This window comes from Aspergillus eucalypticola (assembly GCF_003184535.1).
Source record: "Aspergillus eucalypticola CBS 122712 chromosome Unknown BO83scaffold_11, whole genome shotgun sequence".
In the NCBI taxonomy this organism is placed as follows: Eukaryota; Fungi; Ascomycota; class Eurotiomycetes; order Eurotiales; family Aspergillaceae; genus Aspergillus; species Aspergillus eucalypticola.
Window position 1 is genome coordinate 476,664 of NW_020290285.1, and position 17,978 is coordinate 494,641.

Here is a 17,978-nt window from a genome sequence, read left to right on the forward strand (position 1 = left end):
CAGTGTTAACGGAGCTCTCACGTGCTGTCACGGGTCTAAACAATATTTATTGAATGGGGGAGGAGGTTCGAGAGAACGGAAAACAAATGACAGTACTATCATTCCCTTTTATCTTCAAGATCATTGATTGGTAAACCTACAGGAGACTTCCAATGTAACAGGATTATCATGCAATCTCACACCCCACTTGGAAATATATAAAGGCACCATCACATCCTGATATGGCTACCAACAGTAATAGTGTACCATCTTCCCCTCATCCCCGCTTCCCTTCACAACTAACCCACATACCAACTCAACTACTCACAACAGAATGTCCAAATCGTCATCTTGATTCACCCCCTCCTTTCGCCTCCACAAACAACGAACATCTAATAGTACCTCCCCCTCAACCCAACCCACCTCGGAAACAATATCCGATCCCGCTCCGCAATCCTAAACACAGACCCAGACCCAAATCATGAACCCCAACATCAACCTCACCATCGAAACCATCCGCGCCCCCTCCACCACCCCGCCCAAACCAACCAGCATCACAATCTTCCTCGCCGGCAGCACTCCCCCGGCACCCACAACCACCAGCAGAGACTCATCTAATCCGATCCGCATCTCCTCCTTCTCCTCTCGCTCCAGACGAGACAACCACCAACAACAACCACCTCCACCCCACCCCCAACATGGCGCGATACCTTCTCCACCCACCTAGCCCACTACTTCCTCCCAAAGCCACAACTACAACCGGACCCAGACAACACCAACACCAATACTACCCCCCAAACCATCCACCTAACAATCCTCGACCCCTTCCGTCCAGACTGGGACAGTTCGTGGCGCGAAGACCCATCTTTCCCGCCGTTCAAGGAACAGGTCTCGTGGGAGATGGAGCAGCGAGAACGGGCTGATATTGTGCTGTTTCACTTTGATCCTGCGAGTATGGCGCCGATTAGTTTGTTGGAGTTGGGGCTGTGTATGCGGGAGCCTGGCAAGGTGGTGGTTGTTTGTCCGAGGGAGTATTGGAAGAGTGGGAATGTCAGGTGGGTTTGTGAGAGGTTTGGGGTGCAGGTGGTGGAGGGTTGGAGGAGGGGCGGGTGTTGTGGGGGTTGGTTTGGGGTTTGGTTGAGGGGGTGAGGGGGAGGGTTGTTGATTTTTGGATGGTGATGGGGGAAGTTTGGAGTAGGAATTTGTAGAATGGTTGTTGTTTGGTTTAGGGGCTTTGTTTGGGTATTGGCAAGTATGATAGATTATGATAATAAAGCCTGATTTTGGTCAACGGATCTGCCGTGTCATAGCCCGATATATTGCATAAATTTATGAGTTCGGGAGTAGATTATGTAGCTGAGCGAGGCAGTAGTAAGTATAATGTCTCTACAGCAGACGAAGCAGACCGAGGCTAGAAAGCGGCAACACGATTAGCATTAAGTAGGGGGATAAGTTGCTGTTTAGTTCAAACTTTTAATTCTGATTGCCATGCACTCGAGAAATGAAACGTAGAACACTGATAATAAAACGTGCTGGAGATACCGAAACCCACATTGAGTTCTTTCTGCATGCCTTTTTTGCTTCAAGATATCCTGCTACTTCTGTCCAGAAACATGGTCATAGCACAGACCATCTGCTCTGTTGTAGATGATGAAAATGAACATCACCATAACTATATATAACCCATTTTTTACACCACAATTCAACGGAAGAACAAAACCGCTGAAGTAGGGCAAGGGGTGAGCACCACACTAGCAATTGAAATACACATATTCTGCTTGCTTTGGATTGTATACCCGGCCCTCAACATATCCTGTGTGATGACCATCAGGCATCAGCAGATATAGGTACAGTCTGGTTTGAGAGGTGTGCTTGGCATCAGACATTATGATCCGTCTGTGTTCGTATTTGTACTTCTTAGACATTCACGAGAGGTAGAATTGATAGAAAACCCGCCAAGTCAGAAGGAGTTAGAGGCCATTCATGAGTATGACTCCCTGGAAGGGGGTGTTTTGAACGAACAACTGCATTAGTATCCATCTATCTGGTGGGGGTGAGGCTTTTCTCTGTCTTGCATTAATCATTTTGAGCGTAACTGCACAGGAAAAGACAAATGCTATCGATAATCTGTAACAGTCATGAGAATAACATGATTATGACTTGTCTTCCAGTTTCCGATTCGTAATGTCCTTCCTAGTAATGCCGTATATTACTCATGTCACATGGCACATGTATAAACTTGAAAGCGCGAATACGGGGTATTACTCCAACGCAGATAAGCCGTTTCGAATTGGACTTTTGGCATTGAAGCGAACCCTCGCGTATTCCACTTTCCCCATTCCTAATTAGTCCAAGAAGACTACTACTACCTAATCTTCCCTTTCAGGTCTAATCTTCTCTCTGTCTATCCAGTCAGATACAATCCCGCACCCCCCCCGTGCAAGTCAGGCACATAGCTGAGGGTTCAGCAAGGTCCGAAATAGTCTTTATGTCGATGTGAACAGCCGCACCTAAACCCCCACGTGATGTTCTATCATTTTGCAGGTGATAGTTGAGTTTGGATTGAGAACAACATTGGCAATCATTAGATAGGGGAAAGGTAGCAATATTAGAGATCGGAGAGAATGGGTAAGGGTGGTAGCCATAATAGGGAAGACGTAGATGTAACTGTGAGAGGATATGGTGACAGTACTGATGGAGGTGGTAGTGGTAGTAGTGATGGTTGATAGCAGTGTTGACAAACCAAGATACACCATGACCTGATGTATGGTAATTTTCTCTTGGTCTTCTTGGTAGTATTCTCTTCAATCGTGATAGAAGCAGTTGTGCTAACGGTATAGATGGCAGAAATAGTAGTCATGGCAGTCACCGGCGCACGAGCACGGAGTGTATGCCGGTACAGACTCATCGATGCAAATATGCTTTATGTAGGTCCACATCTCAGTCAAACATGCAGAGTGTTGCAGGATCACCACACCCTCGTTATCTACTCCTGATTCTGAGAAGACGGGGACACCCAAGGAGTCCTGCAACAGGGATGATAGAGCAATATTAATCCATCCTAAGGTTCAACTAGGGAGATGATGCACGATGAACCTCCTGGAGAGTACAGGTATCCTCAGATGAGGCCGGAATCATACAAAAACCGCCCAGGACAAGGTATATCCTTGAGCTGCGCGTTGTCTCTGACTGGCTGCTCGGAATCACTGTAGCAAGACAATGGCTTGCTGGCCTATTTTTCTATTACCAAGACTCAGAAATTCTGTTCAGGCAGTCAGTCGTCAGTGTGTGAATGATTTCGAAGCAGCCATGGGATAATTCGTATCTGTTTCTCTAGAGATTATATTTTCTGGTCCTTTCTGAATGAACCCCTTGTGTTCGACGGTGTCATGTCGTCATGGTGCCGGGAGGTGTACCAGTATGAAACGCTTGCAAATTAGTAGGAGCATTCGGCATCACACCAACAATTATGCGCTATATCCGTGCTCGGTTACTTGGCGCGGTACTGGAGCGTGTTTCCTTGTATGCTGCTCGACGGCCACGCTGCATGTTGTTTCAGAAAGGTGACATATCTTGTAATATATATAATTCTCTCCGACCAGACCGTCGGAGAACCCCACCTGTACATATAGAATCTCTCTTTATATATTCAGTAAACGCATAGAAGGCACAGTGAGCGAGACTGAGCGTCGCTGATCAAGAACGGTCGCATCCAGTTGTCTCTAAAAGCAAGGGACGAGCACCCACATGGGCTAGTGTAGACACTGTTAAACCCTAGATTGACCATATCCCCGGTACTATAGTTGTCAAAGGATTCGTGATATGTGAGTCTGTATCCTCACATCTATGACTTTGGAGACGTAGAAGCGATAGTATATAGGCTGATCATATCTGATGACTGATAATGCATGTGGAAGAGGCACTGTTGGTCATATCTTTCTGACCGAGGAACGCCAGTCATGCGTGGTCGCTGCAATATCGGCACATGGTTTTGGTCTTGGGGCTTTCATCTTCATATTTTCTTCGAAGACTGTTGCCACTGGGGATAGAGATCGACTATTGTGTCCCACAGATCTTCTACCTCTACATGCCTCCAAATGCAGTTGATTTCATGAGCGCCAGAGACGTAAGAAAAGATGGAATGAAAAGACCCTGGTAGGAAGACCCTCCAGGGTTTTAGCCCATATATTTGCTTGTCCGAAGACTGTGCTGAAGAGTATGATAGCTGGAGAGAAACGGCCGGCCTTTTTATAAGGTGGTTGCTCATTGTAGGCTTCCAGATTGTATAGGGAGCTTCCGACAATTTGGAGGAGAGACCCAGAGGCAGAGATAGCGGGATGCCCCGGCAGTGCATCTAGAAACAGGCAAAATGGATTTCTCCGCTGTTGTTAAGACTTCGTGGAATTCTGTAACATACTGTTTAAAACATGGGGTACTAGGTGTCTGTATTCATCTGAATCAATCTTTCTGATTCTATTAGGCTCTCTGAATTATCATGTTCATCCAAACATGACTGCGTCCAAAAATTCGAGATACTAAAGCCACTGTCCAGGACCACTATAATGACCCGAGTCGAACCTATAACCAGACCTATGAGCTTTTGGTATTCCAAGACGAAGTGTGATACAATAATCCATCGTTTTCATCACTTAAGGCCAGTCTTCCTATATTGTTCCATCATCTGCCTAGCAGTTAAAGGCTTAATTTCCGGGAACACTTCCTTCAAACTCCCCTCCCTCGCTATCCGCGCCTGACCCGTAGCCATCCAAGTCTCAATCCTTGGATACGTCAACTTAGAATTCAACATAGATCATGTGTGGCAGATTGCCAGCTTCTTTTGCTGGAAATGTGCTATTGAAGTCGTATTCAATGTATCTGTATGCTTAATAAAGCACCAATGTCACAGCGCAAATTAATTTTTGAGGAGCACCGGACATACATCGTAAGAGGCATAATCCAGAGTTGCACCGAACTTTGCCCAAGCCCAGGGAGTCCCACATTCAAACAAGTCTAATTTGACCATGTATATCAAACTTAGGATATGATTTAATGAAGAGGACATCGTCGTAGGCAGCCCTTTATTATTCTTCGACCATGATAACTAACAGACGCAAAGGAAAGACGCCTTTCGAATCCCGGCAAAATAAGACACTGTGGACCATAAAGGGGATGATGAAAACTATGCTGCTCCTTTCGCTCAATATAATAACGCTCGCTATCAATTTCCCATAACTACCAGTTTCGATCTTCTCTGCCTTTCACCCCCATTTGGCAAAATCAAACGATTGATGTTGGGTAACGTTACCCCACCCATTGTCGCTTGCGACTGGCATATCCCAAGACCCAAAAGATGAACTTGACCTGGGAGCTGGCTCGGGCTCGGGCTCCGCCGGAGCCTCAGGTTCAGGCTCTGGAACAGCAGGGTTTATATCTGGAACAGGGATATCGAAATCTTTACCCGGGATAGGAAGCCCCGATTTGATCAAGCTCTTTTCCCGCTTCTTTCTGTCTTTGCTGGAGAGACTGTTCCAGTTGTTATAAAGAGGGCTATCTGGTATTTGAGGAGCTATAACGATACGCCTAGAAGTAGGCTCTGGATCTTGCTCTAGCTCCGGTTCTGGAGCTGGTATCGCCACTTCTGTATCGGGTTCGAGTAGTGGCTCAGGATCACATGCAGGCTCAGGCTCAGGCTCATTCGCGAACTCGGGCTCAGATACAGGTTCGCACTCAGGTTCGCACTCAGGTTCGCACTCAGGTTCGCACTCAGGTTCGCACTCAGGTTCGCACTCAGGTTCGCACTCAGGTTCGCACACAGGTTCACACACAGGTTCGCACACAGGTTCGCACACAGATTCGGACACAGGTTCGCACACAGATTCGCACTCAGGTTCGCACTCAGGCTCACACACAGGCTCACACACAGGCTCACACACAGGCTCACACTCAGGCTCACACTCAGATTCAAGTATAGGATCAGGCACAGGCTCAGCCTGAAGCACGGGCTCATGACCTCCCATTGAAATGACCAAGCTCTTCAAATGGTGTATCCTGTCTTGCTCCCTTTCGTAGAGTGCCAAGACCTCATCAACAACGAAAGTATCGAAGTGTCCACTATTTCCAATTTCATAGTCCCTTATGATTTGTCTCAGCTTTCCATCTGTGTTCATAAATGCCACATCCAATTGGTTTCGAACAAAACCCTCAAGCCACGTGCATCCAGAATGTTTCGAGAGAAGACTTGCGTAAATACATCTTATGGCACGCAGAATATCATCTATCGACAATCTCTCGGCGAATCGGGCCATGAAGTGCTGTGCCATGCTTAGTAGCCCGGGGATCTCGTACCGAACGGCAGCCTGATATACATAGGCTGCGCGCTGGAACTCTTCTCTATCACGGGTGTTGAGTATTGTGGGGATGTCATCCGCTGACTGAGGGATGCTGAGTGGGGTTTCAAGTGTCTCATACTGTCCAGTGTACAAGTAATGAATGAAGGTATGGGCACTTTGCGGCTCAATGTCCAGCTGGTGATGATGGCGCTCACTGCCCCAATATCCCTTGTGCATAACCTCCGGTTCGAATTGCAAAGTTTCATATGGTCGGAGGTACTGCTGTGGAATCCTGTAGTAGTTGTCGTTGACCTTGACGGTGATGATGGGAGTCGTATAAGGACTACATCATCAATGTTAGCAACGACTCAATAGCACTGAAGGTATGGGTCTATTAGACCATGAAGAGAAGGTACGATAATTGAAAAGGAGAGAGGTAGGGCCCTTACCATTCAGCTACCTGGGCATACTCTTCGAGCTCTGGAATGACTAGGTCCGTGGGTTGCTCAGGCAAGTCATCCTCAAGAGGAGCAATGACTGTGTTGAATATTCCCTTGTTCTTCTTCTTCTTTTTACAATTACTTTTAGCCATGGTGATGGTCGTGTCGGAAATTTTGTCCACAAGCAACGGTGGTGGCCTCTAAAAGTCTGAGTGGACACCTTTATATCTGGGTTCCCAGGCGGTAATAAACAGGGCCAAAATCCAGGTGCTACCGCGGGGATGAATCCAGCCCCTAGACGCAACGGACACGTCATACTCTATCGCTGCATGCAAGGCTACGATGCTCGAGACATGTTGGTGTGTGTTGGCACGCAGAATAGTTGCGGGGTTCTATACTGCTGGAACGAGGCAGCCTGTAAGAGTGGCAGCATGGAATACATATCTGGCTCAAGAGCCATGCATGGAGCTGCGAGACGCCAGCTGATACTATTGCCTACAGTAGCACCCTGTGAGCTATACAACGAAATTGTTGGTGGTGTTGTACTTCCATTTTAGGACAGCTGGAGCAGATTCAGCCTTGCATGCTTTCTGCCGGTGGAGTATTGCATGACAGTATCTCAAGGGACTCCAGAAAATACTCCCAGAAGCTGAGAGCCTATCGATATGAGTGACTAGCAGATAACCAAGCGCTTAGGTGGAGTACATGAAGCATAGCATCTAGGTGCCACCATGATAGCTGTTGGACGGCTCAGCATAACCGGAAGGAACCCCGATCATGTTGTCCGATATCTATTGGGTCTGCTAAGGATGCAAGCTCGCTGGAAATTTTTCTGGCTGTGGTAGCCAACGTACTAATGCCGTTATGCCACCTTGCCCGGCAAGCTTGCCCGAGGCTGTACACATACCCCGCCGGACACCCCTGCTAGGCGCCTGCGCCAACTTGCATCTGCCTGCTGCGGCGGCAAAGGAATATTTTCTTGACATCCAATCAATTTAAAGATTATGACCAGCGATGTCTAGAATATCGTTAACGTCTTTATTCTCACTGTAGACAGCCTTGTTAGGGTTCCCTTTGGGCTCGTCCGCCACAGCCACTTCCCCAGCCACACATAGGCGCTGGAGAGAAGAAATGACGATACTTTGCAGATGGGTGTCCAATATATAGTGAAGCAATAAGCCAGGTTAATTACCATAGGAGTGACCTGCCTGAAAAGCTTCTTCTCTGCAGTCTACGCACCTTTTCAGCTCTAGGCATTCTATTCTTCGGCAGGATCTCATTAAAAGATACTTCTTTCCTCCCATTACTGCCAGCCCTATCAGATCTGCCCCTATTACATCAGCCCAGTCATGCCAGCAGCTCCAACTTCTGAAGAACGACAAATCTTTCTTGCCTGTAGGGCCATCTTCAGTGGAGGGCACGCAGGCATACGAAAAGCGAAGGCTATCCGGACACGCTTGGAGATGCACGAGAGCTCCTTGAGAAGACTGATTCCAAATTACGATATCACTAGGGTTATGCCCATTGTTAAAGCTCTTCTAGAGAAACGTCTTTTTGGATCGAGTGCCAAGGCTGAAGCATATTTTCCTGGTCTCTTTGACCCGTGTCCCGTACGGCAGACGCTGAATGCAGCGCTTGAACAGGAAGCGTCTCGCTCAAATGAAGAAGTGCTCGAGGTGGTTTCACAATCGTACGAAGAGCACGGGAGTGAAGGGGAAGACGAGCGAGTGGACGCTGTTGCAGTTCCAGCCCCTGCACCAATAGATGTAGACCTCACCCATGAGGTAAAGGTTGAAGAGGGAAATGATTCAGGTATGTCGATTTTCGTAGAGATTGCAATCTCCGTATAGAGTCATTGGTAACATTGATATCACAGATGCAACATTATCACTCGAGAGATCAACAGCTTCACTATTCCCGTTGTACCTGCCCTATCATGCCCAGCATCGAATCTTGACCAATGTGCAGCAAGTCCTCGAGGAGTGCATATTCGACTTTATGAAGAAGTGGCTCCCTAACTATCTTGAAAGGAACGGATGGGACTGTGCTGCAGCTGTTGAACTGACCAAGTGGACGAGACCTCCTTTCCGATGGACGACCCAGATCCCAGAAGATGCTCTTCATCCAACAGACCTCAAAATCGAGTCGATCCTGTCGAAAGTAGTGAAAGTACGTCATACCGCTGTGCATCGACTTCCGACGACTGCACGCGGGGTTTGCGATCTTGTTGGAATCGCTAAGCAGCTGGCTGAGACTCTTGGAGACACCCTACGCACTTCACAGCTTGAAAGTCTTCATAGTGATCTGCAGGATAAGATCCAAATACTCGAGTTTAACAAGAATGTTCTGGAAGAAAATCTAGCTTGTCAGCTCAGAGACATTGAAGCCGAGCGGCAACTGTTGACTCGCCGGGAGGAAAGGCTGAGAGCCAAGACAGTTGAGGATGATAGGGAAAATAAGCTTATGATGGGCCTCCTGTTGGAGGAGTCGATGGAACAGATATTCAGAGTTGAGGAGGTTCAGTCGGAGACTGGGCGAAAATGGTTGCGTCTTGGCAACAAATGGACATCCTTTACTGGAACCGTTGCGGGCTGGGCTCAAGACAGACTGGCTAAAAACGCTTTAGCGCTTCGTCTCGGGATCTTTGTTCTCTTCTGTTTTATTATGGTGTTCGTATGTGTGGTAGGGCGGCGCTTCATGTATTTAATTCGCATTTTGTAGGACAGATGAGCGATGATCGGATTTAGCATTGAAGAGCACTGCCGTATTCATTATCATAGCGACTGATCAATGGGCGTAACTCCCCATGAATGGACAGTCCTTGGCCACAGGTACCGCACAGCATGGGCTGGGAGATACTGTGAACACATCATCAAAACACTCATTCTTGAGCCGGGAGAATATTGTAGGTCAAGAGATAAGATTAATGAAAACGCTATAAAATAGAAGTTTCTTGCTTTTGCGTGGATGAATTGCTCTAAGAACTCGATTTCCTTCTACTTCCTATTGTGATCTCCACGGTGATCACCGTCCCATCACAGTCAACTTCCTATTTCCGAAGGTGTGGCTTAGACACTGTGAGTATCTGGTTGGACGCAACGCCGCGCGATGCGCTGTGACGGCGTGGCCCTAACGCAGTCGGTTCCCTTTAGTGACACAAACCAGGAGGGGAACTACTACTAGTGACATGAGGCCCACTGATACTAGTTGATGAATCCTATTGGATAACAATATAGTGTTGTTATGTACATAGCCTAGTAGAACGGCTCGTAGACTTTAGGTTGGAGGGGGCATAGCCGCCCAATTCCGGTGCAGTCTAGGCTAATGGCCATAGTGCAAAGACTAATTTACTAGCTGGGCGTCGTGATGAGAGACATTGTAGCATAGAATACTGTCTGGCGAAGCACAAGGCTGGCGCTAACTGACCCCAGCACTAACAGCCTGACCACTAACCTTTGGGCCTAGTGAAACAACGAGAGGCAAGTGCTGTGCCGCTCATCCATGGGTGTCTGAAGGTGCCGCTCTTGGACGGGTTGAGGCAGCGTTATTCTAAACCCCTTTCTTTAGTAGTGTGAAATATAATGCCGCCGGCGCTCCTTCCTCTCCGTATTTCTCACTTGAACCTTCTCTCCTTGCCATCATATCTGCAGTTTGCTTCCAGTATCGGTGCTTTCACATGTCTGATCCAGTCACGGGCCGAGAAAGGGCCCGCAAGTTGGTCCAGGGGATCTCCGAGAGACATGGATATCTCGGAGAAGATGTTCTCAGTCTGATGTCGGACGAGGTCCGTCGCCAAGTCGAGGAAGCGATGCTAAGGAAAGATGAGATGATTGGGTCTTCTGTGGTGACGTTAGCAGCTCTTCCTGGGTTTACTTACTAGTCATTTCTGACAAACGCCACCAGATTGTCCAAGAACCTTTACAATAGCAGCGCGCGCTTCGTTTTCGAGCTGGTGCAAAACGCCGATGATAATCACTACACGGTAGCCAGAGGGCGCGGAACTGTTCCCTCGCTTGCCTTCCACGTCTACCCGCGTCGTATTGTCGTAGACTGCAATGAGGATGGCTTCACACATGAAAACCTTGTGGCGATCTGCGATGTCGGAAGGAGCTCCAAGACAGGTGCACAAGGTTACATTGGTGAGAAAGGCATTGGCTTCAAGTCAGTCTTTATGGTAGCCTGGAAAGTGCAAATTCAGTCTGGTGACTTTTCCTTCTCGTTCCGCCATAAGCCAGGAGGTTCGGGAATGGGGATGATCTCGCCAATTTGGGAGGACGTTGAGGAACAGCTGCAGAGACCGATGACCCAAATCACTCTCTATCTCCATGAGGATACGGCTCCGCGTGAAACCGCTATGCAACAATTTCATGATCTTCAGGACACCCTGCTGTTGTTCACAAAGAACCTCCAACGGCTAGAAGTCTCTATGTATGACGATAATGAAGAGCAAATATCGTCAACGGTGTTTGCAATTAGCAGCCAGAACGGAAATCACAAGGTGCTGAGAAAAACAGTCATTCGAGATGGTACAATGGAGGAACTCGCGCGGAACTACCACTTGACCAAATACATCGCGCACGGCCTTCCTCGAAGTGAGAATCGTACATATACTGACGAGGAAGAGGGGGCCCTGGCGTATAGTAGAGCAGACACAGACATCATACTCGCATTTCCAGTGAGCCAGGATTTTGTACCGATCATTGAACCACAGGATGTTTTTGCCTTCCTTCCCGTCCGCAGTATGGGGTTTACCGTAAGCATTCTACAGTGAGATGCTTTTTTTATGAATGTCTGCGTTGACCTTGCCTGGCAGTTTTTGATCCACTCAGACTTCGTTACCGATGCAAGCCGACAGGATATCGTCCGCTCTTCGGCGCGAAATCGCAAGCTACGAACTGAAATCGCCAACGCCTTCAATACAGCGATCTTAGAGATGTGCAAGCATCCTGCATTACGATATACATGGATGCGCTACCTTCCTAAACGCGACGGACATCATTGGGATCTTTTCTGGGTGGACCTGTTGGATGAGTTGAAGTCACGATTGATATCGAGTCCGATTATACAAAGCCGTACCAGTGGACTTTGGTATCCCATCGAGCAGATGCGGCGTCTATGGGACTTTTGGTATGATAAATCTGGAGACCCTCTCTTTCCGGATTTGCCACGGGAACAGTATATTTCTGCCCATTATGCGGAAGAAGACATTGCGCGGCTCATGGATTATGGGCTAAGCTTTATGGCAATGTCTGACATGATTGCAAGGGCTAGGATGGACCTTCAATCCACACATTCCAAAATGAAAAACAGGGAGACCAGCGAGGACTGGCACTCTCTTGCTGCGGCAGCCCTCAGCCACTCCTTTCGCTTGGGATTTGATACCTGTATGGAGGAGGTCAAAGCTTTGCCCTTGATTCCTCTGGCAACGGGCAAATGGGTGTCTATCAAGAAGCGGGCTGTCTACCTTTCATCTACTAGTGGTGTCGAAATCCCCAGCAGCCTTGGAATTGACCTTGTAACTACACGGGCAGCGAGTAACCCACAGCGTAAACAGCTGTTCAAGGATCTAGGGGTCCAGCAGGCACCTGTCGATTTCGTTCGGAAGTTGATCAAGGAGAAGTCTTCGGGGCTTTTTGCTACTCCCATGTGGCGGGAACGTCTGCTTTTCTTGTATTTCACAGAACGTCTCGGTTCCACTAGCTCTCAGGCTCTACTCATGGAATTATTCAACGGTAAGGGCCCGGCATTTTTCGATCATAAGGGTCAGATAAAACAGCCAAAGGTCGACCCGGTCTACTTTCCCAATGATGATCCATATGGTGCGAAGGCACTGCTGGAACCCATTCAAGGCGGAGCTCCAGGCTTAAACGTCTCGTTCATTAACGAGGAGATATATTTACGTGATCCTCCATCGTGTCCTCCAAATGAGCAACGAACATGGATCGAGTGGCTACAACAGGTATTCCATGTCCGGGAGACCGTCTCACTCATAGAACCGAGGGATTGCCTGTCAAAAGCCAGACTAGGGCGAGAATGCCTTTATGTCGCGCAGCACCGACCGGAAAAATTCATGGGGCTGCTTTTAACCTGTTGGGCGGTCGACGGGTCTAGGATCATTCGACAGCCAGAACTGGTAGATGAGATTCGCAAGATCAAGGTACTCTGCGAAAATGGCTCGAGATATCCATTGGGCAGTACCTACATTCCCATGCCGGACCGGAGGGCGACGGTTTCAAGGTTCCTGAAGGACCAGAAGTTCTTCCCGTGGTTGCAATTGGATCAGCCCATGGATGGAGGGAGCCTTACACAGCAGTGGATAGTATTGACAAAGGCTCTTGACTTTGGTCATCCCAAATCTCAAACTCACTTTTATCTCGACATACTGAATTATCTAGATTATGCTCTGCAAGATGGGGCCTCTGAAGCGAGCCAAATGTTTGACCTTTATGTCCACATGCAGATGGAATGCCATGCCAATCCGTCTGCTGCAGATGCAGTTAGGTATACTTTAACCACCCAGACAGTTCTTGGAGATTGCTAATTAAACATAGGGACGGTCTGTATAAGCGTGACAGATACATTTGGATTCCGCCGCATACCTGTGCAAATCTGGATTATTGTCTTTGGGAAGCACCACACCATATGGCGAGCAAGTACCCCCTCAAGGCACTGTTTACAGAATACTGTCGGCAAAATCAGGCAGATGCTGTGTATCTCAAAGACTTCTTTCAAAAGACGCTCAAAATCCCCGATGTTAGAGCGGATGATCTCGTGGTCGAGCTGGCGAAGCTGAAGTCTGACAAGTGTAGCGATTTTGACCAAATCAGCTCAGTATATTTGAATCTGCATCGAATGTTCAAAAGGATGTCTCCAAGGACATTGACGACTTACCGGTAAGTTGTTTACTTACCTCATAATAGAGATCTTGGCTTATTCCTTCAGAAAACGGTTTTCTGAAGATGCTCTCATCTATGTGCCCCCCAATTGGTACACCACGCCGGAGTGCCTTTGGTCAACGGCTACCTCTATTCCTGGTCGCATTGCACTCAATGACCATTACCAGGACTTGCAAGAACTGTTTGTCCATTATTTGGAAGTTCAGACCCTGACCATGCAAATGGTCGTCGAAAAGCTGCGAGACCAGGGTCGGGCGGGCTCGTCTTCCGTGGCCGAGGTCAAAAGCACGATTTGGACCTTGAACTCTTTACTCCAGGGTCAACAGGCAGATATAGCACCTGCTGAGCAGGTGGTAAACAATGCTGTATTTCCTGTTCGGTTTCCGCACGGTGGTGTGCAGCTTCAGACTGCTGCGAGTGCGTTTGCAATTGCAGATCGCAAGCACCTCTTCAGTTACTTTAGTTCGAAGGCCAACCTGCTAGATTTTGAGGTCGATGAAGTCCCACGCCTTGAGCCATTCATCCAATGGACTGGACTGAATGGCCGCTACTTATCGTTGTGTATCAAGGAGATCACAATGGTGGGGGGAGACCACGCTCGAGATTTATCTAATCCTGACCGCGACATTTCTCAAAAGGCACACGGGCTCCTTCGGTAGGTTATGTACTTCCAAAACACAATGTTTGTTGCCTTATCTGACCATGATATTACTATAGCGTTGCAGTCCATCTCAAGAGCCCTCGAGTAGCTCAGGATGAAGATGTTTTTTATGCAATCAGCATGAAAGAAACCAACGGGATCTCATCTGAGCTTCATCTCAATCAGGATGGGAGGGATATCAAGGTAGAAGTTTCTAGGAGTGAATTGCACCTCGATGACCGAGATGGCCAGCTCACTGTGTATATTCCACAAGACAAGCGAACTCAAGAAATCTGTTTTCTTGGCCGCATTCCACTGGCTCTGCTGCAGTGGATGATGACCAACCCATTAACACAGATTACCCACGAGTTCAGCGACAGCTTCGTCACTATCATCCAGACCCTCCTGCATGCTAAGAGCAAGTACGTCTCGGATCTTTTGGACCTCGCTGGTATCATGTCCATTGCGAGGGCAGACGACACAGTTGTTACGGCAGAGAATGAAAGCCAGCAAACACAAGAGATTGAAGATCAGCAATCCCACAGCGATTTATCATCGGCTGCCGTTAGTAACAGCTCAATTATTGTCCAGCATACCCCTCAGCGTGATGGGCCCGCACATACGCCACCTCGACCGAGACAAGGCTCTTGGGTGTCAGAAACTACTGTTGTCTCTGCCTCAATGCGGTCCCTCCCTGTAGCTCGCCCATCTCCAGTGCTCCTACAGAATTATACAAACACGACAGCCGACCCCGAATACTACCAATTGCTTTCATCTGTGCTCGCGTCTGCTAGGAATGCCATATTCCCCAGCCAAGGTACCTTCGACATGGCAGGTCTGGACGACTCAATCACATCGGTTGCATTCTCCGAGACCATTCGTCTGCGGGCCTCTGACCAGTTTGAACGGGACTTCAAGGTCGGTGCAGCCGGAGAATTATTCGTAAGTCATCTTACCTATACCCTTACCAATAAGAATATATATTGATCGCAGCAGGTATTCGAACTCCTCTCACGACTAGACCCACCCCTACCTGTCTTCACCCGCGACAACTGGCAAAGCGTGATCCGCAAATTCGTCACAATTCTCCCCGAGTATTCCGACATGACAGCATGGCATGGTCGAGAGACAGCAGACATTACCTACGATGATCAGGATGGAGTTCTCACTTCCCTTTTTATAGACAAAGGATACCTGCGGGATGATGTGTGGAGGGGAAAGACACCTCGGTTCTATATAGAAGTCAAATCTTCTACTGCGGACAACCGTACGCCTTTCTTCATGAGCAAGTACCAGTACCGACGGGTAAGAGAAGCTACATATCTATTGCAGTCATATTACTAACCTATAGCAGATGCAAGAGATGTCCAACGGCGAAACACAGTCTGATAATATGGACATGGTGTATGTGATCTTCCGAGTGTACAATCTAGGACAGCAGGGCATGAGGATGAAGATTTATGTGGATCCAGAAATGATGCGCGTGAGAGAGGAATTAATATTTACTGCTGAAGGGTGGTCGGTTGTTCCGGCTTGATGATATGTTTCGGGGTGGCATTTGGATTTTGATGACCTTTATGAGTGTGCCTGTTATATTCGTCTATGACTCAGAAGTAGAGCCTGTATGCTTAGTATCAGGTACCTTTCGTTCTTCCAGGTTATATATTACAACTTCTACGTATCCCTTCCCTTCCGAACTTAATTTTGCATTTGTTTAGTAAAGATGACAAGGAGCTGTGACCGCGCTTTGTGTGTTCATCGCACCGACAACTGCATTAGTACCTAGGAAAGAAATATATAACCAACAAGACTTATCGAAGATATCACCGGCGAACATTACAACTACTTGTATTTCGCCTATCATCGAAACCACCCATCTAATCAAGGGCTCTTCACCTCTTTATCCATCAACACCCCAACCACCTTCTTGACCGACTCCCTCGCCAGCATGGCTTCCTGCCACCGTGTGAAATGAGGAAACTCCTCGGGACGCCACGCCTGATCGCCTTCACGACCAGCCATGAAGAACGCAATCTGCATATTCCACATGACGAACGCCAGGTCTGCGTACGTGCACTTGTCACCCACGAGCCAATCGCGCTCCTTCAGAACAGAGTCCAACACACCCGCTACACGCTTGACCTCAGCACCGTAGCGCACCTTGGCGCTTTCGGGGGATTCGCCGTAGATCTTCTCGTGAAAGAGGTTGAACCTATTGATGGGTACATGAATGTGTTAGACAATCAAGAATTGGGCGCATAAAGCTGGGTGGCATAATTTAACTTACCATGCGGATTGTCCAAAGTACGGACCCTGTCCTGATGCCTGGAAGTAAGACCATTGGATCAACTGATATTGTTCTGGGAATGTATTGTAGGAAATTCTGTGGTCTTTGTCATATGTATCGATGAGGTACTGGACAATGGCACCTGATTCCCAGAGAGTAAGACCGGTATTGGGATCGATGATAGCTATCAATCCATTTTTCATCAGGACCTGCAGTAATAATGGCTTGTCTTAGAGGAACCTATTTATTCTACATACCGGGAACTCGGCCGTTAGGGTTCACGTCGGTGAAGGGCTTGGTCTTCAGGCCGTCGAGTTCGACCCATGAGGATTCGTAAGGAAGGTGAAGCTCCTCCAAGATGATGAGGACTTTGGAGGGATTGGGTACTTGGTCTGGATTTGTTTTCCCGCTTCTTAGCATTGCTTGTTTGGACGTAGTGTTCAATTCACTCTCAGGGGTAGACTACGGAGACAGAACGTACTTCGCCAGAAAAGCTTGATGGGCTGCAAGGACGTCATGTTGGAATTGCCGGATTCTATTTCTTGCTTCGTTTTCGGGAATTGAGAGTCAAGGGCGCTTGGAATTGGTAGTGAGGACAATAGCAACGAGGCGTTGCGAGTAACAAGGGCTATTATGAGTAAAAGGCCAGGCTACACTGGTCACCAAGAAGACTAGTTTACCGAGTGGTGGAGCAGATGTTTACACTAACGCATCAGAAGCACTTTAGCTAGAGATAGAGGGGTTACTTCGCCTCATTTCTTTGTTCCGACAGCATATATGGGAGGGTCGGTCCAGGAATTTCCCGCCCGACGCACCGATGGACCAGCGGACCGAGATCCTTAGCAGATCCGGATATACTATACGCAAAAGACACAGACAGGCATTACGTGATACCATTTGCGGAGGAAGGGCGGTATCTAGTTTGCCTTGTTTCGATCAATCTAGAGCGAGGTACCCCTGGCACCATAGAGCTGCAACTAGCCTGATCAAGCAGGTTATTACATGAACTGTGATTTCAGGTGCGGAGTAGGATGCTATCTACTAACAAGCCTGTCATGTCTGGGCCGCTTTTAATTAGCTACTAGTCGCAGGCCTGTGTGGTAAATATAACTACTATGCCCTCTGCTTGGGCTGTCAGAACGAGAACCACACAGGGTATGTGGGTCCCTCGGTTCTGGGGCGCTGTTTGTCCTGAACCTACTGTGGCATACCCTGTGTAAAATACGGCGTAGTTAAGGGACATATTTAGTGCTTATTGTGGGGGCAACATCACTTTCTTGTTTCCATTCGAACCCCGGACCTTACTTAGTGTCAACGAACTAGTATGCGTAGCCCTCATGCTAGTTAAGGATGTAAACTCTCCCTCTCGCTAATCATGTTGCGATCGTTACCGAATATGCCCAGTGT

At 48.0% G+C, this 17,978-nt stretch overlaps 6 protein-coding genes across 6 annotated transcripts; 4 read left to right on the forward strand and 2 right to left on the reverse strand.

Moving 5' to 3' along the window:
* Nucleotides 1–92: 92 nt before the first annotated feature.
* Nucleotides 93–1,086, forward strand: BO83DRAFT_444481 (uncharacterized protein). The gene has a single exon (XM_025536499.1). The coding sequence runs from the start codon at nt 461–463 to the stop codon at nt 704–706; it is 246 nt and encodes an 81-aa protein (XP_025388514.1). The 5' UTR covers nt 93–460; the 3' UTR covers nt 707–1,086.
* BO83DRAFT_444489 (nucleoside 2-deoxyribosyltransferase domain-containing protein) lies at nt 787–1,128 on the forward strand (the record flags this gene model as incomplete). Its single annotated transcript, XM_025536500.1, has 1 exon — nt 787–1,128. A coding segment is annotated over one exon (342 nt), but the record flags the coding sequence as incomplete, so codon positions are not given.
* A 4,109-nt stretch (nt 1,129–5,237) lies between these two features.
* Nucleotides 5,238–6,900, reverse strand: BO83DRAFT_388433 (uncharacterized protein; the record flags this gene model as incomplete). The annotated part of the gene is made up of 2 exons (XM_025532756.1): nt 5,238–6,651; nt 6,758–6,900. 2 exons carry the CDS (start codon nt 6,898–6,900, stop codon nt 5,238–5,240), a joined length of 1,557 nt encoding a protein of 518 aa, XP_025388516.1.
* Nucleotides 6,901–7,929: 1,029 nt separating this feature from the next.
* Nucleotides 7,930–9,508, forward strand: BO83DRAFT_360149 (uncharacterized protein). Its single transcript, XM_025529386.1, has 2 exons — nt 7,930–8,560; nt 8,625–9,508. Exons 1-2 carry the CDS (start codon nt 8,098–8,100, stop codon nt 9,467–9,469), a joined length of 1,308 nt encoding a protein of 435 aa, XP_025388517.1. The 5' UTR covers nt 7,930–8,097; the 3' UTR covers nt 9,470–9,508.
* Nucleotides 9,509–10,379: 871 nt separating this feature from the next.
* Nucleotides 10,380–15,939, forward strand: BO83DRAFT_407964 (uncharacterized protein). Its single transcript, XM_025534002.1, has 8 exons — nt 10,380–10,597; nt 10,652–11,501; nt 11,562–13,249; nt 13,300–13,641; nt 13,691–14,299; nt 14,362–15,226; nt 15,281–15,589; nt 15,639–15,939. The coding sequence occupies exons 1-8, from the start codon at nt 10,425–10,427 to the stop codon at nt 15,819–15,821; spliced, it is 5,019 nt and encodes a 1,672-aa protein (XP_025388518.1). The 5' UTR covers nt 10,380–10,424; the 3' UTR covers nt 15,822–15,939.
* A 54-nt stretch (nt 15,940–15,993) lies between these two features.
* On the reverse strand, nt 15,994–17,312 carry BO83DRAFT_378164 (glutathione S-transferase family protein). Its single transcript, XM_025531183.1, has 4 exons — nt 17,053–17,312; nt 16,829–16,963; nt 16,572–16,755; nt 15,994–16,496 (listed from the first exon to the last, which is right to left on the reverse strand). Exons 1-4 carry the CDS (start codon nt 17,087–17,089, stop codon nt 16,166–16,168), a joined length of 687 nt encoding a protein of 228 aa, XP_025388519.1. The 5' UTR covers nt 17,090–17,312; the 3' UTR covers nt 15,994–16,165.
* Between the last annotated feature and the right edge of the window lie 666 nt (nt 17,313–17,978).

Excerpts from the sequence above, each read along its gene's own strand:
- BO83DRAFT_444481 (XM_025536499.1), top strand. The coding sequence starts at position 461 with ATGAACCCCAACATCAACCTCACCATCGAAACCATCCGCGCCCCCTCC.
- BO83DRAFT_360149 (XM_025529386.1), top strand. The coding sequence starts at position 8,098 with ATGCCAGCAGCTCCAACTTCTGAAGAACGACAAATCTTTCTTGCCTGT. Across the intron at positions 8,561-8,624 it reads TGAAGAGGGAAATGATTCAG|ATGCAACATTATCACTCGAG; the intron begins GTATGTCGATTT and ends TTGATATCACAG.
- BO83DRAFT_407964 (XM_025534002.1), top strand. The coding sequence starts at position 10,425 with ATGTCTGATCCAGTCACGGGCCGAGAAAGGGCCCGCAAGTTGGTCCAG. Across the intron at positions 15,227-15,280 it reads GTGCAGCCGGAGAATTATTC|GTATTCGAACTCCTCTCACG; the intron begins GTAAGTCATCTT and ends TGATCGCAGCAG. Across the intron at positions 15,590-15,638 it reads GCAAGTACCAGTACCGACGG|ATGCAAGAGATGTCCAACGG; the intron begins GTAAGAGAAGCT and ends AACCTATAGCAG.
- BO83DRAFT_378164 (XM_025531183.1), bottom strand. The coding sequence starts at position 17,089 with ATGACGTCCTTGCAGCCCATCAAGCTTTTCTGGCGAA. Across the intron at positions 16,756-16,828 it reads CCCTAACGGCCGAGTTCCCG|CTATCATCGATCCCAATACC; the intron begins GTATGTAGAATA and ends ATGGATTGATAG. Across the intron at positions 16,497-16,571 it reads TACTTTGGACAATCCGCATG|GTTCAACCTCTTTCACGAGA; the intron begins GTAAGTTAAATT and ends ACCCATCAATAG.